This window comes from Cimex lectularius, unplaced genomic scaffold, assembly GCF_000648675.2.
Source record: "Cimex lectularius strain Harlan isolate CLEC.00 unplaced genomic scaffold, Clec_2.1 scaffold296, whole genome shotgun sequence".
Classification (NCBI taxonomy): domain Eukaryota; kingdom Metazoa; phylum Arthropoda; class Insecta; order Hemiptera; family Cimicidae; genus Cimex; species Cimex lectularius.
Window position 1 is genome coordinate 335,018 of NW_019392844.1, and position 23,131 is coordinate 358,148.

Genomic DNA, 23,131 nt, shown 5'->3' on the forward strand with positions numbered 1-23,131 from the left:
CTCGATTCACTCGGGCACTAACTTCCCATCTCAACCCAACCTTTTGAATCGTGGGTTCGAATCCCGCTCGTGACACTGACTTTCAACTCAACTAAAAACCTTAATTAATTGAAATATATTAATTGGTCAAACGGACCACGAAATTAGTGAATTTATTGAATTAAAATGAAGTATAATTCACTAAAGTTCTCCGTGGCCATTTCATTTGTCGCCGAGAATCCAATCCGATTACCCGACATTTGAAAGATGGTAAAAAGGAGGGCAAATTCAAAAGATGGGGTTGAGACGGGAAGTTGGTGTCCGAGTGGATCGAGGTCACGATAGCTCAAGTGGTAGAGCAGTGGCGAATCTAGCCGAAGATCGCGAGTTCGAATCCCGCTCGTGACACTGACTTTTTTTATCTCTACTAATAACCTTAATTAATTTAACTAGTTGGTACTTTGATCTCACATCGCACAAAGAGCGGAGATAAGCGGACTCGAAAATTCTAAAATGTTTTTTAATCTTTCGACACTCAATTTTATGAAAACTAAAAATGGCCTGAACACGTCTTAAATTACATTGCGATTACCATGTTTATAAAATTCAACCAATACAAGAAAAAAAAATGAAAACCGAAAGTCACAATTTTTCTACAGCAAACCTACGAGAGGGTAACATATTACTGTCAGGTTTAAAATTTAATAACCCAAGATTCGGCAAATTATTTATCCGGTTTGATTATCTCCAAATGTTCTGGTCTGTTCAACCTAGTTGGTATTTTGATCTCACATCACACAAAGAGCGGAGTTAAGCGGACCCAAAAAATTCTAAATTTTTTTAATCTTTCGACACTCGAGGTCCAATTTTATCATAACTAAATATGGCCATAACGCGTCTTAAATTACATTGAGGTAATCATGTTGGTAAAATTCAAAAGGCATGAGAAAAAATAGGAAAACCGAAAATCACAATGTTTCTATAGAAAACCCCATGAGGGGGTAAAATATTAGTGCCAGGTTTAAAATTTAGTAACCCAAGATTCGGCAAATTATTTTTCCGGTTTGACCATCTCCAAATTTCTGGTCTGTTCAACCTTGTTGGTATTTTGATCTAACATCGCATAAAGAGCGGAGATAAGCGGACCAAAATTTTTTTTTTATCTTTCAACATACAAGGTCCAATTTTGTCATAACTAAAAATGACTAAAAATGGCCGGAACGCGTCTTAGAATGGGTGGACCAGAATGGTTGAAAAACGTCCAACTACAAATAGCGGTAATGATGTTTATTAAATTTATGTTTATGATGTCAATCCAGAAAGTGACTATTTTACTTGGGAATATTCCCCATGGGAGTGTAATAGTGTAACACATTTTGCGAACAGTCGATGTACATGTCACGGAATCAATTTTCCAAGGGTAGAAACCATTAGTTCCATTGAAATTTTAACTACAGTATCAATTTATTGTCTATAATGGTAGGATGTCATTGTCAAGCGATACGAAATGACTGCACGGCCGGAGGTGCGCCATCCGGGCTGGAAGCGACCCGGTTAGGGTGTGCATGCCTTGGGGGTTGGAAGGGGTTTGCCATTAATTTTTGATCCGGTCGACATTGACCCAACGAGCTTTGTCCAACCACCGCCCACCCTCGCCACATCTCTTCAATTATTTCCTAGCACCACCTTTTCCTCATACTCCACCCTCGCCGCCCTTTTATTCTCCGGCCGCCCCCACCAGCCCTTTCACATACTCTTACACCGGATCCGTATTGATCAAACGGAATCCTCGCATTTGACGAATTTCCGTGAACGAACGAGCAGTCCTTTCATAACAACTCCCCTGGGCCGTTATTTATTTATTTGTTTTTTTAATCGCAAACCTTTCTTCGGTCCCCTCCGCCTATCCAACCTTATCGAAATTCATTTGCATTTGTACGATATTGTAAAAATTGCTTCTTGGCACGACAGACTATTATCATTACAATATTTTCCTAGGCCACGAATTTTTATAAAAAAAATTTAAATCATACCTATCACAAAAAAAATCATAAGTCTTAAATCAGACAATCACATACTATCGTTCATGTAGCATGTTCACGTACAAACTGATTTAAAACATTGATCTACTCGATTGTGTAAAATAACTTTGGTCATTTCACTTAATCCTGCCGGCCTAGAATTATTGGTTTGACCAGTCAGATCATTCAACGGTGAGCTTTTATAAAACAAAGTCACTATAGTTTAAATTGGTTAGAAAGGATATTTGTAAGAAAATTCTCATCTGTTGCTGCAAACAACTAAATTGACGACATTAACTCAAGTTTAATAAAAACTCACTAGTTTTCGTGGTCCGCTCGACCAATTAACATCTTTCAATTAATTAAGGTTTCAGTTGAGATAAAAAAGTCAGTGCCACGAGCGAGATTCGAACCCACGACCTTTGGCTAGATACGCCGCTGCTCGACCACTTAAGCTGTCGTGACCTCGATCCACTCGGCGTATCTAGCCGAAGGTCGTGGGTTCGAATCCCGCTCGTGACACTGACTTTTTTTTATCTCAATTGAAAATATTAATTAATTTAATAAAAACTTTCCTTAACGACATAATACATAAAAGTGACCAAAGTCATCTAAATTTATTTAATAAATTGACAACAAACCTCATCCTTTAATACAGACGGAACAATTCCTTTTTCTTTACAGCAGGAAGCAAGTCAATCAGAAATTATACAAAACTTTTATGATTCTGTAGCATCTCGTGATTAAGTTTGATATAAACAAAACTAATTTTTGGAAGTGGCTAGCTGTGCAGGTTCTGCCTTTATGATTCTGCCAAGAAATAATGTTACTGTGAACGCCAAATAAGTAGAATTTTTAATTAACCACCTGAAGGCAGATCAGTCCATCAAAAATAGGAGGAGCGCAATAATTCTAACTGAAGGATTTTTAGCCACCTCAGCAATGAACAATCGAGGTGGCCGTTTCCCCAAGCAGTTCTACCTCATTGTGATGCTATGGTAGCTTTAGATGGAGACAATGACTCATGAGAAACTCTAAGGAATAAATTGTTGATATATCATAAATTTGCTGTTCAGGCTTTTAAGGTAACTCGGAAAACTCTTGCGGTATGTTCCGATTTAAAACTGCTTTATCATCTGGACCCCGGTTCCAATCACAAAATTGGCTTTGTAATTTACCACAACCATTTGTATGATGGGTTTGACAAATATTGTGATCCCTTTACTGTCATCAATTCCATGATGATTTGGACATATCATGAGATCCTTTTATTGCAAGGAAATCAATTGTGTACTGATTTTGGCATATCTTGTGACCTTCTGCTATCACCAATTGTATGATGATTTTTGAGATTATAATACCTCTGTACTGTGTGATGTTTTTGATAAAATTATAATCCCTCTACATACACCAATTGTGTAACGTCTTTTGAGATTGTCATGATCCCTCTGCTACCACAAATTGCATGATGATGTTGACAAATCTTGTGATCCTCTACCAGCACCAATTGTATGATGATTTTTAAGATTATAATAATACCCCTGCTACGACAAATTGCATGATGATGTTCACAAATCTTGTGATCCTGTACTAGCACCAATTGTATGATGACTTTTAAGATTGTTATAATCCTCCTGAAAGGACAAATTTGAATGATGATGCTGACAAATCTTGTGATCCACCACTAGCGCCAATTGTATGATGATTTTGAGATTGTTATGATCCCTCTACTAAGACAAATTGCATGATGATGACAAATCTGGTGATCCTCCACTAGCACCAATTGTATGATGACTTTTAAGATTATTATAATCCCCTGATAGGACAAATTGCATGATGATGTTGTCAAATCTTGTGATCCTCTACTAGCACTAATTGTATGATGACTTTTGAGATTGTTATGATCCCTCTGCTACCACACATTTCATGATGATGTTCACAAATCTTGTTTCCTCTACTAGCACCCATTTTATGATTACTTTTGAGATTGTTATGATCCTTCTGCTACCACGATTTGCATGATGATTTTGACATGTCTTGAAATCTCTCTGCTGCCACCAGTTATAAGATGATTTAGGCATATCTTTTCATCTCCCTTCTGCTACCAATTAATTATAAGATAATTTTGGAAAATCTTGTGATCCCTCTACTACCACTGATTATATGATTACTTTTGAGGTTGTAATGATCCCTCTGCTACCACAAATTGCATGGCGATTTGATATATCGTGAGAGAGATCTGTCGCCACCAATTATAAGATGACTTTGGCATATATTTTGATCCGCCTGCTATACCAAGTGTAAGGTGATTTTAAGACATTACTAAGAGAATTATTTTCTCAAGATCAGACCTGGCTGCACTAATACATCCCATTAGACGAGTAGCACAAGTGTTCTACCTGATGGGCAAAGACTATGTGTCTGAGCAACAAACAAATTTAATCTAGACAACCGTTCGTTATTAGAGATTAAGATAGTAATTTTCAATAAAATATATTTTATTTATTGTTAGAGCTTATTGTTTCTCTGCCCTGTGAGTCGGTGAAAACATGGTCAAAGAACTGCTGTCACTGTCTTGTCACTGAAGATAGCGTAAAGCGAAATTCATTCGACTGTCGTCTGAACTGAATTTAATCATGTGCCGATCTATGTATGATTTTTTTTTGTTAGTCATTTTTTCAGCTTGAAAATAACGCAGTACTAAATAGTCTTATTTTCCGTAATTCGGTGTTACTTGTTCAAAATATACAATTGGGCAATAATAAAAGAGAATATTACTAAATGGAAAAGAAAATCCATCGGGAGAGACTTCTTGTAGGGGAAAAAGGGGAGTGTGAAAAAAGACGGCTGTAAAAGAATCTATCAGTTTTGATAGCAGGCGATCTTGCGTAGGCGAAGTAAATGGAAGACGCCTGTTAGGGAGTAGGACCTTCTAAAGCACTAATCGTTAGCAGGGAAGGAGCGGGAATTATTTGTGGAAAACATTCGGTGCAGAGCGAGGGAAAAGGGACCCATTGAACCGGCGCACCTAACAAATGATCCGCTATGAACTTTGCTCATGTATCAGCGGCCCCTCTACTTAGACCTGGCATTCATTTGTTTTCATCCAGAGCGACACCCAGCCGACATCTCTAAAGGACAGATAACCCGTGAATGGAGCGAGATACAACGCTCCGCTCCGTGCAGAACTAACTTTCTCATATTCCGACATTGAATGGCCCTCACTGCTTCAACCCCCTCGCCTGATGCTCGTTCTCTATTCAACCCTTAAGTGGTTTCCATCCCTGGGCGAAAATTATTTTAAACAGGCCTTCCTTCTCGAAAGCCTCTCGAATTACGTCTCACCGATTTGTTCTCTTCCCCGTTAATCGTTTCTACAATTAGTAACGTAGCAAGAAAATAATGCAACACACTGACAACACAAATAATCATTAAAATAGTAAATATTATACATTATTAACAGAAAAACTAATACTACAACACAATAACGCGTTTGGGGTTATTCGAGATACCAACTTCCACAGCGTCGTCCGTTGACCTAGATCGATAAGGTTTTGTAGATACCATCGTCAGAAGCGTCTCAGCAAAACATTGATTGTCTGGATATCAGGAAACACAGGTCTGGAGTCCCAACCTCCACTGTCGATAAGTGGCCTTCTGGATCAGACTTACAGAAAAAGGATCATCCTCATCCCATTAAGGATAAGCGATGCAATGCCAAAGGTGTGTGTCAGACATGAAGAGAAAAGTTGCTCGATATGTACCTCCTAATTGAAGAGTGCAATTTCTTGGCTCCATGTAGAGAGAGCGTAGGAATGCTATCAGACATGCTTGAACAAGGCAGCGTGTATCTGGATCCACTTCCGGTTTTTCGAGAAAAAAGGTTTGTTTTATTGTATATACTAATGATAATTTTTGTACTAACGCGTGTTGTATGTATAATGTATTTATTAGCGTGAATGTGTAGTCTAAGAGTGTCGATTGTTGGCTATAAATCATAACGTCCTTGAATCTATTGGCTTTTTTTACATAACTACCATAAATTTTTTACTGAACCTAACTATCTGTTGAATAGGTTTTTTTTTCTCATCGGGTTGTTTTTTCGAGTAACCTTTTTGCTTGTTTCATACTTGGCGTTTCCAGTATATTTTGTGTATCAAGAGGTTTTTTTCATAATGGTTGTCTTTTTGGATTATTTTATTTTTCCTAGCTGCTTATTAATTGACTTGATCCTTCTTTTAAGTAATACAACATGTCAACACTGTCATTTCAGCATTTTTTTTTGTCTTCTTGGTATCCAAGGTTTATGCCTCTTTGAGCGGTGTCTAAGCATTCTACGATAATATGGGTGACAGTTTCTGGAACCGACATAACAACCATAAATAAGATTTCATAACTAAAACTAAAAAAAAATTCCAATTAATTAAGGTTTTGGTTGAGATAAAAAAGTCAATGTCACAAGCGGGATTCGAACCCACGACCTTCACCTAAATATGCCGCTGCTCTACCACTTGACCTATCGTGACTTTGATCCACTCGGACACTTCCCATCTCAACCCCACCTTTTGAATTTTCCCTCCTTTTTGCCATTTTTCAAGGAGGGACTTTTTTATCTCAACCAAAACTTTAATTAATTGAAAGAATTTATTTGGACCACGAAACCTAATAAAACTAAAAAAAATATTGATACAAATCTGGCTTAAATAAAGGAACTTAGGGGGTGGACATCAACTGTGGGGCACCCTGTATATAATATATTTCTGATTCAGGTAGAACTCTACTCAATAGATGGCAATTTAAATAAACAATATTTCGATGAAAAAAGTAAAATATAAAAAATAAAATCATAAATGTTACATTTTGTGAATGACGAAATATTGAATATTCCTTTGCATTTTTAAAACCAATGAAACCTCAATAAAAAAATTTTATTATTAAAGGGTTGAGTTCGAAATGAACTTTTTTTTCAGCTAGATTAGAGATGGGGTGCTTAATTTTTGTTGTATTTTTTTTCCTCCAGAGAGAGGCTTCAACTAATACCGTCAGTACATGCATGAGGCTTTCCCCTTTCCTTTTTGTGTCCTCTCTAATGATGGAAAACAGGAAAATGTCCTTTTTCATGCAAATGTAAATGTATCAGCAAGTGTGTGAGGTGGGGAAGAAAATGAACAACGCGTGTTCCAACATTCTCTTCCAACTCCGTTCCTTTGCCAAGTAATTGTACTGTTATTCCGTAATTGATGTTCATAAAAAAGGATCAATATTTTGATTCAGGCTTTCGTATGAAAAAAAATTATGGGTTATATTCTTCATAATTACTTTAGAAAATTAAATCAAGCCCAAATTTCCGTAAAAGTTCACCGACCTTCTTGACTTATTGTTAATGATAAAAGATAAGTTTCTAACTAACTCAGGATATCACATAACCTACAAGTTTGTGAACATAAAAATGCAATTTTTCAATCGGTATTTCTCTGTATGGACAGATCAAAGAGCTTCATTGGCGTGGTAGGCTGCGTTTGTAAGTAGCCCTTACCTTGTTTCTCTGGATCGCAACTCTCTTAATGTCGTGTGTTCTGATAGCAATAACGTGTCTCCTCAACTGACGTTTTAAGTAAAGCATTAAAAAATAAATTCAGTTAAAAGGGGTTTTGGTTTTCCATGCACCACCCTCTTCCTCATTACCCACGGATAATGAAGGTCTTACTGTGATTCTCTGGCTCGAAATCTGCCTTGTATGCCTTAGCAGTACCCCTAATCATCAGTATATACTGATCGAACCGTGGTATACTCTTGTATGAGTTTCAACTCGGTTGTTCGGCATCCTGGGAGAAACTATGACGTTTAGGAGAGTGGTAAGGATCAACCTCGGTTAATTGTCGGCGGAGTCCTCCTCTTCCTACTTCATGAACTCCCTGAGCGGCAGTATGAGACATGTGTTTCGTTGCTTGCCAAGAACAAGCCTGTTTTTTGAATAAATATGCTATAATACTATCAAAAAGTCTAAAATTTGCACACTATTCATTTTTGAATATAGGAGAAGCCATCACCTCTACACCCTACTCCAATCATCTTGATATCCATCAAAAATTATAGAAAACAACTGCACTGGTGAATCTGGATGTTGATATTGATGTTGGATACTCGATATTCCATCAAAGGCTCGCCTCATTCACGCTAATAAATACATTCGTACTGATTATAACCTTTCATACCATATGTACAGCTGAAAATTGGGGATTGATATTACCCCCGTGCCTCTTCCGTTTCACTCTAAAAACAACTAAGTTAAAGCTAACCTAGTTTAGTGGGTCTGAGGGTCGATATTCCGCCATGACCCACCACACATACTCAACACTCGCTAATAAATACATTCAAGACAAAAACACTCACAGAAAAATCAACCTAGTTTGGTGGGTCTGAGGGTCGATATTCCGCCATGACCCACCACACATACTCAGCAGTCGCGCTAATAAATGCATTCATTTCAGATCCGAAAACCACGTTTGGTAAAGAATGAAATGCAGCTATATCCATTTATTTTTCTGTACTATTGTTCGCCATCGATCAGTGTGTTTAACGGTTACTTGTACGCCTCACTTGGGACATCTCCGTGGCATATTGTTAATAAGGAGATAGTCATGCGTCAGTCTGGTGTGGCCTATTTGCAGTCGGGCCAACACTGTGCTCTAGAGGATTTTTATCCATTCTCTCTATGCTGAGTTCATTTCTTCTCCCAACTAGGAATATTTTTAAATACAATTTAAAAATTGGATTTAGGTTGGGAAGAGAATGTGAAGGAAGGAAAAATGTAAATGTCGTAAATAGAATTATTTTCAAAAAAGTCACCCCTATTTATTTTAATTTTTTAATTTAATTTTTGTAAAATTAAAATTTTATAATTATTCTTCCGTAAATTTCTTAAAACCTATCTCACTTTATAAAAAAGTGAATCGATTGGAAAATCAAAGCAAGGTTTGTTGGTAATAAAACACAAACAAAATTAAATTTATTTCTATTTCAGGGTTCAAAAAAAAATGTTTTTATTATTCCAGTATAAACAATTTCAATTAATTTAACCGATGTAAAAATCAAAAATAATTTTAAAAAATCATCTTAGTATAATTATTTTGATAAAAATATATTTACAAATTGATTTGCCACGAAAAGGTTAAATACTAATTATTTTCTACTGAAAGTTAAAAGTTATTTAGCACCTCAAAGTTACTCCTGCCAAAAAGAAAAAAATGCTAATATCAACTATAACACAACCTTTTACATTTTATATATACAACTACTTTAATATTCTAAAATTTCAAAGTTTTTTTACTTTAATAACAATTCATTCAAAACAATCTTTAAAAGGTCCATTATTCAATTTTATGTACAATTTTGTTCCCTAAGTACACGCAAAGTTTTTTTTTAATAAATGGTTTTTTTGCAAAGGCAGTTTTTTTGTGTTTTCAACAAGTTTTTCGTTCCTAATAGCTTTTTTTTTACAAACCTACACAATAATATATTCCGCAGCTATCTTTATTCTTTCTCCGTGTTTTTATTACAACACTAATATATAATATTTGTGTACAATTTAGTTTTTAATCAATTCCTTTTTTTTTGACAAAGTTAGGAAAATTATTATCCTTTGATTTTACACTATTGCAGACTAAAAGATCAATTAAGAATCAATAAAACAATAATTTTTGCCTCCTTTCTCCCTGTCTTGGTGAATTATAACATAATTCTTGACATTTCATTATAAGCCTGAAACATAATAATATAACATATATGTTATTTATTATTATATACATTATATTATTATGTTAATTTTATAAAGCTTGGCTAGTTGGAAAAAAAATTAAAATTTATTCATATAAGACAAAAACATGTTAAGAATAAAATTTTTATTACCAGCAATAATTTGTACTTTTGTCCTATTGAAATACAATTCTTTCATTTTAATTTAAAAACTAGGAAAATTTACATGTGTAAAATTATAAAGTAAGAGTAATTTACAATACCTTAAATTTACAACAATGTAAATTTCAAACTTCAAGTCTAGTTAGGAACTAAATACGCATATTACTCGATTTAACTTATGCTATATATTATTTAGTCGTTGTTTCATCATTTATAATTTGGAAAAACACTCTTTACTAATATATTCTATTAATATAATTTTCTAAAGCTTTACGAATATAAGAGATGTTACTTGTTTATAATAGGTTTTTAGAAAATAAAATTAGATCGAAACAATTTTTCTTTTTCTTTTTAACTCACATATTTAACAAATAATTTATGAAGTTTTTATTCAGATTGTTCTTAAGCAATTTTATTGTATTTATTTTAAATTATCACAGCGTGACATAGCAACCATTAACAAATCAATTTTACGCTGAAAACATAACATTTCGTACTTTTCTCACGAGAGATAACAATAACATTGAATTGACTATATCAGTCTTCCTCGGCTATTAAAGCTAAAATCAAAAGAGTCAAATTAAATCGGAATTTTTATAAAGTTTGGTTGAAACTGTTTCGTTGGATCAGTACAAAAATGATTTGGATGAGTTGATTTTTAAGGCCTCGTAAATACCGGACAATAAAATAATCATATGAACCCATAAAAGTATATTTGTTTCTGTAATAGAGAAAGAAGAAGTCTACTGTATCATTTATGTCAATATATTAAGCTTGAATATATCTGAAAATACAAGATTGATACACAATAGTATTGAGAATTGTTGAAATATTGCACTGGTTTATATGATTTTCAGTTACTATAACAAATAGGTAAAGCGATTAGACTTTCAACAATTGGGATATTGTTTCGTTACAAAATTATATCGCAAATTTATAATAAAAAGATTCTTGAATTAAAATTATATCATTCCAAATCCTTCTGTTCCTTCGTTTATCGCCAGCAGAAGCGCTTTCTCAAATTGCTCATAGCTGTCATAATCAGGGAGGCAGAGCTGGTTGAAACTAAAACAAACGAAACAATGTTAGATATTGTAATAAAAAATCATGGGTATAAGCAGGGTGCAAGAACACGGATCCGACTAAGCTGCATGACTAAGCAAACCTCAAAAGGAAATTTCAAAATAATTTGGTATATGTCTTTGAGTCGGGTTTCTCACTGAAGAAGGCGCAAAGTCGAAACATGTTTAAGTAACATTAAAAACATTAAAATCCGCGAGTGTAGGCAGTCCGAGATACGAAATTATTTTTATTTTAATTGATTTAGAATTTTTATGTAAAGTGTGGTTCAAATGAAAAATTATCGTCACGAGCGGACTCGAATCCACGACATTAGGCTCTAAACCCTGGTGCTCTAACCATTCGAGCTATCGTGACATCAACTCCGAAAATAGGGAAACTTTACAAAAGTTGTATGAGTTGGTGTCCCTGGTGAAAGAAGTCACTAAAGCTCAAATGGTTAGCGCACCGAGGTATTAAGTCGGAGGTAAAATTAAATCAAAATAAATCATTACTTCTTTCAATTAATTGTTCTTGTTATGTAAGGTCTTGGTTGAGATAAAAAAGTCAGTTTCACGAGCGGGATTCGAACCCACGACCTTCGGCTTGATACGCCGCTACTCTACCACTTGACCTATCGTGGCTTCAAGAGGTTAGAACAGAGGCATATTGAGCCGAAGGTCATGGGTTCGAATCCCGCTCGTGACACTTTTTCATCTCAGCCAAGACCTTACATAAAAAGAATAATTAAGTGAAAGAAGTAATTTGGTTAATCAGGCCACTAAATATAAATGGGTATTATTATAATAAACGTTACTATTATTTCAATTAATTAAGGTTTTTAAGTTGAGATAAAAAAGTCAGGTCACGAGCGGGATTCGAACCCACGATCTGCGGCTTGATACGCCGCTGCTCTACCACTTGAGCTATCGTGACTTCGACCCCTCGGGCACTAACTTCCCATCTCACCTTTTGAATTTCCCTCCCTTTTGCCATTTTTAGTGGTAGAATAGCGGCGTATCAAGCCGAAGGACGTGGGTTCGAATCCCGCTCGTGAAACTGACTTTTTTATCTCAACATAAAAACCTTAATTAATTGAATGTTATTAATTGGTCAAGCGGGCCACGAAAAATAGTGGAGTTACTATCATTGTTAGCACTTTTTATTCTTATGTGTATTTCCCTTCTTATTTTTATTCTTGTTTATCCTTATTTTCCTATTCAATATACATATTTTTATTATATTTATAGCATTTATCTAATTCATTATATTAATTTCTATTTATTTTATTTCAAAAAAATTTATACTTTTGTTAACCGTTTACAATAATTTATAATCAGAGAGGTTTATATTATTTCGCAGTTTATAAAATCATTTATTTATTTTATGTGTATATTTTACTTTATACTGTTATTATTATTATAAACATTATTACTTTTAAATCCATTTTATTTAGTGGTCTGATAGACCAAATTACTTCTTTAATTATTTTTTGTATGTAAGGTCTTGGTTGAAATGAAAAAGTTAGTGTCACGAGCGGGATTCGAACCCACGATCTTCGGCTCAAAACATCTTTTTTTTATTTAACTCTTCTTCCCCATTATTTATCATATAATTTATATACCTAAAACGTTATGTATTTATTTTCAATTAATTAATCTTTAAGTAAGGTATTGGTTGAGATAAAAAAGTCAGTGTCGCGAGCGGGATTCGAACCCACGACCTTCGGCTCAATAGCCGCTGCTCTAACCACTTGAGATATCGTGATCAAATGCTAGAACAGCGATGTATTCATCTCAGCCAAGACCTTACATAAAAAGAATAATTAATTGAAAGAAGTAATTTGGTCAATTAGGTTACTAAATATAAATGGGTAAATCATTAATATGGTTAAATAAGACCAATTAAAAAACACGAATTATTCTAGTGCCTTAGGATGATCATTATAAATGTAATTTACGTAAGGATATTGTTTTGATTAGTGGGTTAAAATCATTTTAGTCATTTTATGGTCAGACGGGTCTAGCTGTTACTAGTCTACCTATTTTGCCAATGGTTCCATGAAGGAAGAAGATTGTTGTTTGAAACGATTAATAATTATTAATGCCATTGTGAAACTTCGTCGAGTGAGATGGGTTTCTATGAAATTCTGCCCACAATTAAATTTAATCATCCTTGTTTCTCTGTGAAAGCAGACTCCCATTGAAGATTAGCAGTTAATTCGAAGAGGGTTTGAAAGGGAGAGAAGAGGCGGCCTTGAGAGGATCGATTTCCATCAGACTACTATTTACAGGTAGTTGAAGCCGAAACTTACCAGGTATGAGCCGTGGGCAAATTGCCGAAAGTGGGTGCTGGGGTGAGTTGAAATCGCGGGCTGAGCTCTTTGAACCCTCCGGGCGGTAGCTGCGAACTCCCGGTCGTAAACTGTAACAGCCTGGCCATTTCTTCGTGTGTGAAATTGCAAACGGCGGCCCAAAACCAGTCTAGAATCCTCCTGAATTCCGGCGACGAACCGTTTATGATGTGGTGGGCCCGGAAATCCGCAACGCTGTACTCGCCCGTACCGCACATCAGGAGCTGGAATATAAAAAGAAACGAGTTTTAATAAAAACGTTAAGCTGGAGGTTTTATATGAGAATTAATGGTATCCAGGGGTCAGTAAATTAATGGAAGTGAGTCGGGGATGAAGCGGGGGCAATTAAAGCTTTATCGGCTTACCTCTAACTCGTTTTCGTCAAATATGCTTAGGAGATTATCTGGGATGAGGTCGTTTAATCCCCTTAAAAACGCCTCGACTTCTTCTTTCAAATTCGTCGCAAGCCTGTACTGAGCCAAAGCGTCCAAGTATTGATGTTTTGTCGAATTGTGAACTCGGATTTTACTGCCATTTGGCACCAGTTCGATCAACTGTAAATCGGTAAAACATAAAAACGTTAAAATTGATTACATATATCATTTTTTTAATTAAATCTCAACTTTGATATCAGATAAATGATTTTAACAGGAAGGATTTGTTATTTTGGCATATGAAAAATGAGACTTGTTAATTAGTTTTATCATTGGAGTTCTTGTTTGCTTACTTTAACATCATTAACTTCATTAACTTTTTAATTGCATTTATTTTTAATTATATTTAACATACTAGCACCATTTTTTTATGAAGAACCATTGATAAACAAACATTCCAAAATCGTCTCTCGACTAGCTCTCAATATTAAAACCATTGGTGGATAATGGCCGTACAATAATTTTCAGTCGATAATGTATCAAAACGGACGTTATGAGAAATTATGGTCGATCCGAGTGTCAACATCAGGATCAATGCTGTGTTCAAACCACACGGTACACCACTTTACACGAGCGATTGTTCGAACTGGAATCAATAATTTACCAAATATCCGTTTGCATCTTGTCCTTCAAAATTTACTGAAATCCCAAAACAATACAGTTTGGAAGTAATAATTTAAGACTGTTATTGTGGATTGTCACAATTTTCTTATTTATCTTTTTTTTCATAAAAATCTTATATTTAATCTGTTATACATCTATTTTTTATACTACTATATTTTCTTTACACTTTCAATAATTGCGTATTGCTTGTATTGCATTTTTCTTCAGTTCATTTACGACATTTTTCTGTTAATAGGAAGAAGTTCGAGGACGGTTCGGAACACAAATTTTTTATTTCAATCTTGTAGAATTGTTTTGCACATTATTATGGCCATCAGAAGAGAGGTATCCAGGAATTCAAGGCAGAAATATTTAAATAAAAGTCCAACTTTTTTTATTGTAAAATTTGGTCGTTACTGCTCGTTTTTGTCTGCTTATCATCACTTGGTTGGACTGTCAGAGGCGTCACGTCATTTTCGCTATCCTCAGTTTGTCTCTCTGTCTAGGAAATAGAATTGTTTTGCACATTATTATGGCCGTCAGATGAGAGGTTTCCAGGAATTCAACGCAGAAATATTTAAGTAAAAATCCAACTTTTTATTGTAAAATTTGGTCGTTACTGCTCATTTTTGTATGTTTATCATCACTTGTCTGTCTGTCAGAGGCGCCTCGTGATTTTCGCCATCTTCAGTTTGTCTCTCGGTCTAGGAAGTAGAATTTTTTCCACATTATTATGGCTGTCAGATGAGAAGTTTCAAGTGATTCGAGGCTGAAAATTTTTAGTAAAAGTCCAACTTTTTTTTTTAAATTGTAAAATTTAGTCGTTGCTACTCGTTTTTGTCTGCCTAACATAACTTGGTTGGACTGTCAGAGGCGCCACGTCATTTTCGCCACCTTCGTTTGTCCCACGGTTTAAGAAGTAAATTTTTTTCCACATTGTTATGGCTGTCAGATGAGAGGTTTCAAGGAATTCAAGGCGGAAATATTTAATTAAAAGTACAACTTTTTTTTTAATTGTAAAATTTAGTCGTTGCTACTCGTTTTTGTCTGCCTATCATCACTTGGTCGGTCGGTCAGAGGCGCCACGTCATTTTCGCCATCTTCAGTTTGTCTCTCGGTCTAGAAAGTAGAATTGTTTTGCACATTGTTATGGCCGTTAGATGAGAGGTTTCAAGTGATTCGAGGCAGAAACCTTTTTGTAAAAGTTCAACTTCTTTTTTGTAACAAAGCTATTTATAATGCCACGTGGAACCCAAAATTATCTTCTATATTTTGAAACTGCCACACTGTATCTGTTCTTGTTTGAGTTACACACTTCTCCTGCATTATTTTATGTAAAAAAAAAAAAAAAAATTTCATGGTCTTTGTTTATCTGAGCTGCGATAACCAGTTAAGCTACGTTGTTTCCATCTAAACTCTGCCATATGGATTAGAGATTCTATAGAGATTCTGCAACTCTCATAACATTGAATTCATTTCTGGTGGCACTATTATTTAGTGAATCCACCATGGCAGTATTGATTTTTAACGCTGTAACACGCTGTGTATGCAAAAGTTTTTTTTTTTTCAAAATGAGGAGTTAAACAGGCAACCTCGAAAATTTCAAAAAGATGCAGTTTTACAAAGATGCCTCCAAGTGTTTACAATTATTTACTAAATTTGATTAATAAAAATTAATTTACCTTGTATAATTGTCCCATTTTGTCATATTCTTCTTCCACAAAGAATAATTCCATATCTTCTACATCGTGATCTAGGATATATTTGACTTTGGTCAAATACAAATCCGGATCGTCCTGCTCAAAGTACTAAAAAAAAGAAATTGGTTAAGTAAAAAATGGATTTGTGAAAGTGTGTGGAGAATTACTTTGTAGTGCACTCTGAGCCCGATGAGCTGAGCCAAGAAAGATCTTGTAAATCTTGCACGGACCAATTGCCTGTAGCCCCCGCCCAACGCCGACTCGTACAGACATTTGCCGACGACCCTTCCGGCGAACTCGTAGTATTTCAATTTTAAATTAGGTGGCCTTTTTTGGTTTGGATGGACCAACGCCTGAGAAAGGAAATTAAACATTCAAAAACAATTTCAACCTCGGTGACGCGCGTCCGTTCAGACGAGGCCGTTACCTGCTGATTGTCCGAAAAACCCGTGAACAGAAGGTTCTTCGGATCGAAGAGTGCCGCGCAGATAAGCTGGAACCATTCTCTTCTCAAGCCACCCCAGTCGACTCCTAAAAATCGGGAAAATGGAGGTTCAGAAAAGTTTCCCCGGCAAGAGAATCTCGAGATAGTCGCTCCCCCTTTTATAAATTACCTTGTTCCCCTTGAAAAGTTATTTCGAAATTCCTGCACCAATCGCTCACTGAATAACCCTTTGTAGCTTTTAACGACTGGAAAGAGAAATATTAATTTGAATCTTTTCAAAGTGACAAGAAGTTGGGAAGCAGCATAATTAAGCCTTACGGATTCAAGAAGTTTCTCTCTGTTCACTTTCATGGAAAGTTTTTCGTGGTAGTGCTTGTGGTGAAATCGTCTGACTTCGTGATAGAAAAACTCCTGCTTGTCTTTGAACGTTTCTGAACCTCCTAAAATATTAGCAATTATACTATTTAGTTGAATTTTCAATATAGTTTGCATTTGAAGTTTGGTTGTTTCTAATAATTCCAGGTCTGTCAGACAAGTTCCAGCTTCTCGTCATCTTCAGTACGGGTGATTTCTGAAATTTCGGATTCGGGTCTCTTCTGTAAATTCAGTAAGCTTTATTTTTGACAGTCGTTGACTTTGATTAGGTCAACTTTCGCTGTTTCCGTCATTGCGTAGGTCCTGTACTTGTTAGTGTGTTTATGAGTTTTTTAATAGTGCGTGTCTTGGGTGTTAGTTTTGTGTTTGATAAGTCGATTAGTTTGATACTCCGTCATTGTCATATATTATTTGTATCTGTCATCATTTTTATCCAACGCATTCATCTCCGCATTCGTTATGGCATTTATGACAATTGGGCTGGTTTGGATCATGTTTTGTCTCAGTTTCATACCGAATAGGGTCGGTGGTCTTTAACGGAAAAATTTTTAAGCAGGATCGGTAGTTTGTATTACGAACAGACACACTGAAGATGGCAAAAATGCTGTCACGCATACAGACAAACCCAGCGAGAATGGGCTGATCAGTCCTTGTGACCTTTGGTTCTTTAATTCGCATAATTTGTAAATGGTGTAGATTCAAATTTAGATGTACATTCAGGGGAATTGGATTACTGCGAATACTGCGCTCTTTGAGAGTAATTGGATCTGTTCAGTACTTACGTACTTACAATAGATACGTGCTACTACCAATTCATCAAGAAATTTTATTATTAGGCCAAGTTTTAAAGTAAATTTATAAATTATTCTACTGGTTATGTGCACGCAGTTTTTGTGGTTTAACCTGACACTGAAGAATATGCACATACTGTATTGGTTCATCCCAATCTTTATCAAATGACCATTTATTCCGCAGTGCAGCAAGAATACTTATAGGTGATGGATTGTGTAGTTTCTTTCTTTGCAAAATCTCGCTAGGGCGCACTTTAGGTCCCAAACTAGGCCAATTTGAAGGGTATGTTTTGGCTTTCTCTACTTCTTTTCATCTTCTTTTCTTATCTAGTCTGTGGGGTCAAGAAACCTGTCAGGACTCGTATTCCTGCTTTGGTTCGTTCTATAGTCTAGTTTCTTATTCTCACAAAGAGGTTCTTGGATCTTTGTTTCATCATCATTTTTCCTTATTTCCTAAGATTCTCGTTGACAGTATGGATCCGAATGCCACAAAAAAGTTCAGGACTTTCCATGCAGCAGCCACTTTCAGCACAAGGGCTTCCGCTTTTTCCTTATACTCCTGTGTGTCCTGGTTATTCTGTTTTCCGATCCTAATCTGTTTAGTTTTACTATTTAGCACCATTCTCGAGCTGAGTGTGAATGATGAACTGTTTAATTTTTGTGTGTATTTTTCATGTATAATAGTTGTTTTTTTAAATTTCTAAGTTTGCAATCATGTCTCTTTTTTCGTCCCTTGTTTGTGTTTGAGGTTGGCAAGTTTTTCGCGAACTTAAAATGGAACTGACTAAACCGAAAACAGGCCATTTCTGAAGACGACGAGAAACCGAAACCCCTTCACAGTCAGATTTCAGTATATGCTGACGAAAATGAACAAAAACGTCCAAACAAAGGTTGACCGCCCCGTAGACCTCAATCGTAAATCTACCGATATTTTATTTGTTCAAAAATTATAAATTATCAATTTTATTAGGTTTCGTGGTCCGCTTGACCAAATAAATTCTTTTCAATTAATTAAGGTTTTGGTTGAGATAAAAAGTTAATGTCACAGGCGGGATTCGAACCCACGACCTCGATCCACTCGGACACTTTATCTCAACCAAAACCTTAACTAATTGAAAAGAATTTATTTGGTCAAGCGGACCACGAAACCTAATAAAATGTAATTAGAAAAAAAAAGTATACTTCACTAAAAGCTCTCCGTGGCCGTTTCATTTGTCGCCAGGAATCAAATAGATTACACTACATTTGAAAAATGGCAAAAAGGAGGGAAAATTCAAAAGGTGGGGTTGAGATGGGAAGTGTCCGAGTGGATCGAGGTCATGATAGCTCAAGTGGTAGAGCAGCGGCATATTTAGCCGAAGGTCGTGGGTTCGAATCCCGCTCGTGACACTGACTTTTTTATCTCAACCAAAACCTTAATTAATTTTAAACAATTTTTGACTTGTATGTAAACAACCAAGACCGCTGTTAAAAGTAAATTAATTGCTTATATCAATATTATTAATGATTCTTATCTTCTAAGTAAACAAATATCAAAAGATGAACATTTTATATTTGTATATAATTGTATACAACAAACTGAACACTTCACGTCTTTAAAATGGGCCAATAAATCTTGAGATTTTGCCCTGTTTCTTTCTCAAAGTCGGCCGACTCGCTTCTATCTTCATGTAAAATTTATATGCTTTGCATAAATGGCAACGTTCTCTTCATAAATTGTTATTTTTTTGGGGCGTTATTTTATCTCTGAGCTCTTGTTACGTTAAATCCGAACGCTAGAAAAAACGATAATAATGATGAAAAACTATTTTTCTTTCTTTTTTAATCTACTGTCTGGTTAAAAAAAATACTGATTTAATTTTCTCTTTAAGACCCTAATTATCTTTTTTTTAATAAATTTTTTATAAAAACAACAATCTTGGGATTCAAATTATTTTAAGTCATTAAAACGATCTGGCACTGGGTCACTTACCGCGTCTAGTGTCCGTGTAGTCTTCGGTTCAATGTGCACAACACTTCCTCACTGAAGATGGCAGTGACAACGAAACTCACAACTGACCCAGTAAGTAACCCAGTGCGAGTTGAACATGATTTACCGAGTCTCAGACAAAACCAACATCGACAGTGTTTACAAGTTATAAAAATCAAAATCCACAGTGAAAATTACGAAAAAAATCGTAACTAACGACCAACTGCACATTTAGTGCTGTCCATCATCTCAATCAATCACGAAAGTGCCGTGACTGCCAGGTAGCTATCATTTTCAATCGCGGTGACACATGGTCTTAATCGGTTTTTTGAAATGAACGATGTATGTAATTAAAAGGTCGAGGCCCACATCATTTCACTCTTTGATTAGATCTCGCGTTAATTTTTGCAAACTCTTTTTAACCGGCTTTAAAGCAATAAAGCAAATATTTAGAACAATATTTCGTTTCGAGTACAAGTCATTATTGCCTATTATTATCTTGTCATTATTGTGGCATCGAGTTTGTCGATATGCATATATTCTTCACTCGGCTAATCTTTTCAAGATATTTTTAGATTTTACTATAGGTTTTTATTTTGAGAATGACTGAGCGAGCTAGAGAAGAAACAAGAGAAAGAGAGAGGGAGAGAGGGTGATAGAGAGAGAGAGAGACAGGAAGGAAGAAAAAGAGGGAGGGAGAGAAAGTTAGATCGAAGAAGGTTAAATAAAACATTAGTACATAGACATATACAGAGAGATAGAGAAATAAAGGAAGAGAGAGAGAAAGAGTGAGATGTAACAACAGAAGCAATGACTTAGTGAAATAGAGAGAAAGTGACAGAGAGAGAAAGCAGAATATGGAAGGACAAAATCATGCAGATAAGATAGAAAGATAGATAGCTAGATACAATTACCTAAAGAGATGATAGATAGATAGATGAAAAATAGAACGGCATATAGATAAAAAATAAAGATAATGAGAGAAGGGGCTGATTTTCTCTTGTACCAATGAATCTATCAAAAACAAAAAAATCATTTTAAATATTTTTTAGTCTAGTTTCAAATTTTCACCTTTTTTCTGGAGATAAATTATACATGACACCTCAGGCCCCACGTTCATATATATTACTTAACCCATCATCTTGAGGGATTTTCCACGCTGAAAACTATGGTGTATTTGGATTTTAAATTGGGCAAAAATTACAGTTATGGCAAAACGTTTGAAAGAAAAGCATTTAGTTTGTTCCCTTGTTAATTCAAATAATTTGCTTCTTCGCTAAAGTAAACATTTATTGCCTTTATTGCTTACATTCTGTCATTTTTTGTCAAACTCGCGTTTAGATTTCTTCAGCCTCCCAAATCGACATTAGTGCAAGGAACGTTGCACGTCTGTCATAATCAGAATCCCGAAGTCCCTGGACAAGATGAGAGCGATACGGTTTGTCCAAAGTCCCTAATTTTATTTTTTGAAAAAAGTTCCTTACGCAAATGTCGAGTTGGGAGGTTAAAGAAAACAGTGGGGTTGAGATAGGAAGTTAGTGTCCGAGTGGATCGAAGACACGATAGCTCAAGTGGTAGAGCAGCGGCGTATCCAGCCGAAGGTCGTGGGTTCGAATCCCGCTCGTGACACTTTTTTATCTCAACTTAAAACCTTAATTAATTGAATGATATTAATTGGTCAAGCGGACCACGAAAAATAGTTAATTTAATCATTTTCAATATTTATGTAAGGTATTGGTTGAGATAAAAAAGTCAGTGTCACGAACTGGATTCGAACCCAAGACCTTCGGCTAAATAATCGAAAGGTAAGTTGGTGTCCGAGTGGATCGAAGTCACGATAGCTCAAGTGGTAGAGCAGCGGCGTATTTAGCGGAAGGTCGCGGGTTCGAATCCCGCTCCTGACACTGAATTTTTTTATCTAAACTAAAATCCTTAATTAATTGAAATATATTAATTTGTCAAGCGGACCACGAAACTAGTGAAGTTAAAGAAAACGTTCTTCCATACATCTTATGGACTGATGAATCCACGTTCACCCCTAAAGGCATACTGTCGGAATTTTCGAAAGTGGGCAGAGGAAATTCCGAAAATTTCGTACTATTGTCATCATCAGGTGGTTCACAGTACAAACGTTTGGTGTCGACTTCTGTGAAATAAATTAATTGGGCCTTCTCTGAAAATAATTTAAATGGTGCTCAGTTCCTCATTTTTTTAAGGGAGGTTTTACCAACACTATTAAATTATGTTTCTCTATTTTCTAACACACATTCCATTTACACATAATGTGTTAATATTTTATGTTTTATTAAACCTTCTATTTTGAAAAGATGTACAACTTTATATGAGAGAGAGAGAGAGAGAGAGAGAGAGAGAGAGTGAGTGAGTGAGAGAGAGAATGAAAGAGAGAGAGAGATAGAGTGAGAATGAGAGAGAGAGAGTGAGATAGTCAACGAGAAACATCCTGTCCATTCTATATTGGAGTTCTGTTTGTGTGTGTGTGTGCGTGTGTGCGTGTTTCGGTATGAATCGCGATAAAAAAGTGCCCTTGAAAATAATTTCGTTTTGTGGGCGTTGTGTCGAAAGTTTCGCTATAACAGTGCCCTCCTTCCAGCCTCCGGCCCCCGGCCACGGTAAAACTGGACCCGCATGTTTTTCCAACTTGTACAAGTTGTTTGATAAAGCACTCAAAACTTTTTCTATAGTCGAGGGACACTGTTTTAATGAATGGTACAGGGTTGGCATTGTCGAGGGGGAAATTAATTCGGGCACGGTTGTCTTCCTTTTTCAACGGATCGTCCACCCCCAATTACAATTTTGCCCTTGAGCCCGTTTTAATTCAACTATAATAATAATTCTGAAATTTTTTTAAATATTTTTTCTTTTACATAACAAACAAATAAAATGACCCAAGATCTGCAGTAAAATTTCATAAAACAATTCATATGGTCCAAGAATCGTGGGATGTTACAGAAAATACCAGGAAAATAAACATATTTTGATGAATAGTTAAACTATACAGGGTGTCTTTTTTAACATGCGCCTATACGTTTTCCCTATTTTTTGAACAGAACAAAAAAGTAACCAATCAAAACCACCCTTACATTTTTTCACAGATTCCAAAACCGTCGTCAATTTTTATCAACGGAACCCAAAATTTGTATTTTTTTCTGAAACTATATTTTTTGTGAGAAGGATGTGTACCACAACTTTGGAACACCTCCAACATTGACGGCTCTAAGATTTTTTGAAAATATTAAAAACTAAGGATTCATTGGATTCGTGATAGGCGGTCAAGAATGAGATAGTTTAGAAAAATATCTTTTTCATTTTTTGCCTACGTTTCGACCTTATTCGTGTCCTCTTCCGAGCCTGAGTGAATTACAAAACATATGTTGATTTGAAAAACAATACAATACAGATTTAAATATAAACTTGGAACCAAGTATTTCATACTCACATAAAATGTGGTGCTATTCTTGTGGTGT

General features: G+C 35.5%; 1 protein-coding gene across 2 annotated transcripts in view; it reads right to left on the minus strand.

Moving 5' to 3' along the window:
* Positions 1–10,666: 10,666 nt before the first annotated feature.
* Positions 10,667–23,131, minus strand: part of LOC106665478 (apoptosis-resistant E3 ubiquitin protein ligase 1) — a 68,700-nt gene continuing 56,235 nt past the window's right edge. For both annotated transcript variants that reach the window (XM_014391923.2, XM_014391924.2), the window contains exons 10-17: positions 16,830–16,951; positions 16,681–16,756; positions 16,494–16,597; positions 16,234–16,419; positions 16,049–16,174; positions 13,695–13,883; positions 13,291–13,553; positions 10,667–10,982 (exon numbers count right to left, since the gene is read on the minus strand). In XM_014391923.2, coding sequence (XP_014247409.1) covers positions 10,880–10,982; positions 13,291–13,553; positions 13,695–13,883; positions 16,049–16,174; positions 16,234–16,419; positions 16,494–16,597; positions 16,681–16,756; positions 16,830–16,951 — 1,169 coding nt within the window. In that variant the 3' untranslated portion in view covers positions 10,667–10,879. The remainder of the gene's footprint in view (positions 10,983–13,290; positions 13,554–13,694; positions 13,884–16,048; positions 16,175–16,233; positions 16,420–16,493; positions 16,598–16,680; positions 16,757–16,829; positions 16,952–23,131) is intronic.